The sequence below is a fragment of the Cyprinodon variegatus genome, unplaced genomic scaffold (genome assembly GCF_000732505.1).
Source record: "Cyprinodon variegatus isolate N-32 unplaced genomic scaffold, C_variegatus-1.0 Scaffold1092, whole genome shotgun sequence".
Lineage (NCBI taxonomy): Eukaryota > Metazoa > Chordata > Actinopteri > Cyprinodontiformes > Cyprinodontidae > Cyprinodon > Cyprinodon variegatus.
In genome coordinates, this window is record NW_015151545.1 from 121,564 (window position 1) to 124,315 (window position 2,752).

The 2,752-nt window shown below is 39.3% G+C and overlaps 1 protein-coding gene across 1 annotated transcript in view; it reads left to right on the plus strand.

Annotated features, from left to right (window-relative positions):
• The window catches only part of fer1l6 (fer-1-like family member 6), a 48,998-nt gene that overhangs the window by 22,328 nt on the left and 23,918 nt on the right, over positions 1-2,752 (plus strand). The window contains exons 28-31 of the mRNA XM_015400307.1: positions 526-671; positions 762-881; positions 965-1,010; positions 2,531-2,575. Coding sequence (XP_015255793.1) covers positions 526-671; positions 762-881; positions 965-1,010; positions 2,531-2,575 — 357 coding nt within the window. The remainder of the gene's footprint in view (positions 1-525; positions 672-761; positions 882-964; positions 1,011-2,530; positions 2,576-2,752) is intronic.

The following is a 2,752-nucleotide window of genomic DNA, read 5'->3' on the forward strand; positions in this document are numbered from 1 at the left end:
ACTGCCCAAAAAAATAACATCTACTGAACCGCAAGGCTTAAATCTAATTGAGTTGCATTTGACTTTAACAGGTGACATTTGACTTTATCCATGTTAAAGTAATTTTTCTTTTATAAAGAAGAGTGGAAATAAATTTTTTCATTGTTGTTTAAATGAATCCACTCAAAAAAGTTTGGAAACAAAGGTGTCAAATGAAAAAGCAACCTAGGTATTTACAGATCTATGAGGCAACCCCGATTAGTTGAACATCACATAGTTAGCGATATGTATAACCATTAGAATGTGCAAAATAAATAAAAATGTACAAAATACATGCTGAAAACAAAATCTATCCTAGAAAGAATAACAACACAGTGAGCTGCCTATAATGCCTGACAGTAGGCTACTCTATGCTTGACAGTAAGATGTAATTATTGGACAGAACTCGACTGGGTGGATCTGAAGTGATTCTTGACCAATATAACTGGATATTAATGATATCAGTGCCTCCAAATTAGTATAAATAGACCTGAAATGAGCTGTGGTTGACAGGGCTGTCCCAGGATGCTATGGAGACCTGCTCGACAGTGGCCCTCACCAATCAGGACTTCCTAATTACTGTGGAGGACGAAGCTTCTCCAGCTCCAGCTCCAGCTCCACCTACACCACAACCAGAACCTAAAAGAAAGAAGGTAATTTTCACACAATAAAAAGTTTGGCTTATATCACATTCACTAACTAACATTTTTTTTTGTCTTTATGATTATATAATTTCCACACAGGAGAGAATCTCAAAGAGCATCCACAGATCCACCAAGAGGAAGAGGCGGACAATTGCGGATGAATCTGCAGAGTCTGTTATTGACTGGTGGTCCAAATACTTTGCATCTGTAGACAAACAAGTAACTGAATATTCTGTTTTGTGCAGAAACAGTCGTCTGGTAGTTTTAGGAGACTTCAACATGTGCTGTTCTCTTTATTTCAGGCAGCCCAGAAGACAAGCTTTGAACTACCAAACGCGTTTGAGAAAGGTAAATAATTCTCATCTGAGGTTAAAAGGAATGCGCTGTCCCAGTTTATCTGTTTTATGTTGCCAAGACAGGCCCCAATAACTCACATGAACAAACTGAAATATTCAAACCAGCCAAGTGCTGTTCCCTTAATTCATATAAAACGTTAAAGAGTTTTAATTTAAATTGAATTCAGTTTATTTCTATAGCGCCAATTCACAACACATCATCTCAAGGCCCTTTACAGTTCACCAGATCATCCAGTCATTCTGTTTTCTATCTAAGGAAAACCAGTTGATTGCATCGACCTATTGACTCTTCAGCAATCCCTCACATTAAGCATGCTTGTAGCGACATTGGAGAGGAAAAACTCCCTTTTAACAGGAAGAAACCTCCAGCAGAACCAGGCTCAGTGTGAGCGGCCATCTATGAGGCCGACTGGGGTTCAAGGAGACAGAAGCAGACATAGAAAAAAGAGGCAGAGATAAAGGGCAACTGTAAACCAGTCCCTGTGCAGGAAACACACAGCCAGGCAGACCAGCTCAGAGCCAGCTCCAATGTCAGAGGATGAAGAGAGCACATCCAGTCAGTCACAGTCAGAGAAACAGGACTACACTGAAAAACAGGCCGAGCTCTAACACCTAGAAACAAAAGGGTTGATGGCTTCTGTACCTCTGTTTGCTTAAGAGATCCTGCTGATTCCAATTGAAATGGGTCAGATTGCACAGTGCCTGAGCATGCATGGTAGCAGTTAATTACATTAAACCTGCTGACCTTGTTCTTAAAAAACAATCCTTATCTAAGCTTAGCGCAGACCAATGACATCCTATCATGGAAACAGTAACCCATGGTAGTTGTGGCCCATCAAAGCAGCAAAATACCTCCCTATCAATAAGCAAAAATGGTTCAGGATTGGTTTTATACTTCCCAAGAATAAGTTTAAGCTGTTGATTTTAAGTTACATTTTCTAGATCCTAGTTTAGTTGAGAAACATTCAGAAATGTGCCTTTATAGGAGGTCTTTTCAGGGGTCTGGTAGTCTGTATTCTGACGCTTGGCAGCAAGACAGGGACGATTTCACATCAAGCAGGGGGTCGTGATACTGTAAATCAGAAATTTACAGAAACATTTAGATCTATTTGGGAATAATAAAGTATTTCTGAATGCTGATCTGAATATTGTCCATTTCCCTCTTGAATTGAATAAGCTTAAGTGGATTAAAGTGTATATTTGAAGGGTTTTCCTGCCATTGAATCATTTTGTTGTGAAATTTATTGCTCGTGAAATCTTTTCTTCTACCTTTATTTTCTGTATTGATATTAGATTATTGTTTTATCATAACTAAGTCCCTGGGTCAACCAGGATGCGAGACATTTTTAAACATTTATCAATAATAACAAACACCAAAGACGCCTCAAGGAAACTATCATAAAGTTAAGCATTGTTAATAAAGGAAGGGTGTTGTGTTTTTGAGCTCACACTTATATCTGATGAGGTGAAGGTAAATGTCGCCTGACCGTCATACATTGTTGTGCATTGCAGCTTCACCATACCACAGCATGCTCAGCGATGGAATAGACACTTTGGGTAAGGATTCAGCTGCAGGAGTTCTTGCTAGGGACAAATTCACCATCTGGTAATTTCACCTCCTGGGGAGTAATCTTCTGCTTGGTCACTGAATGATTTTCTGCAGGATTTGGGGACTTTGTGAATCTGTTTGGTTTCTATGGCACAGCTGCAAACAGATGTCACTCCAAGGCTTTT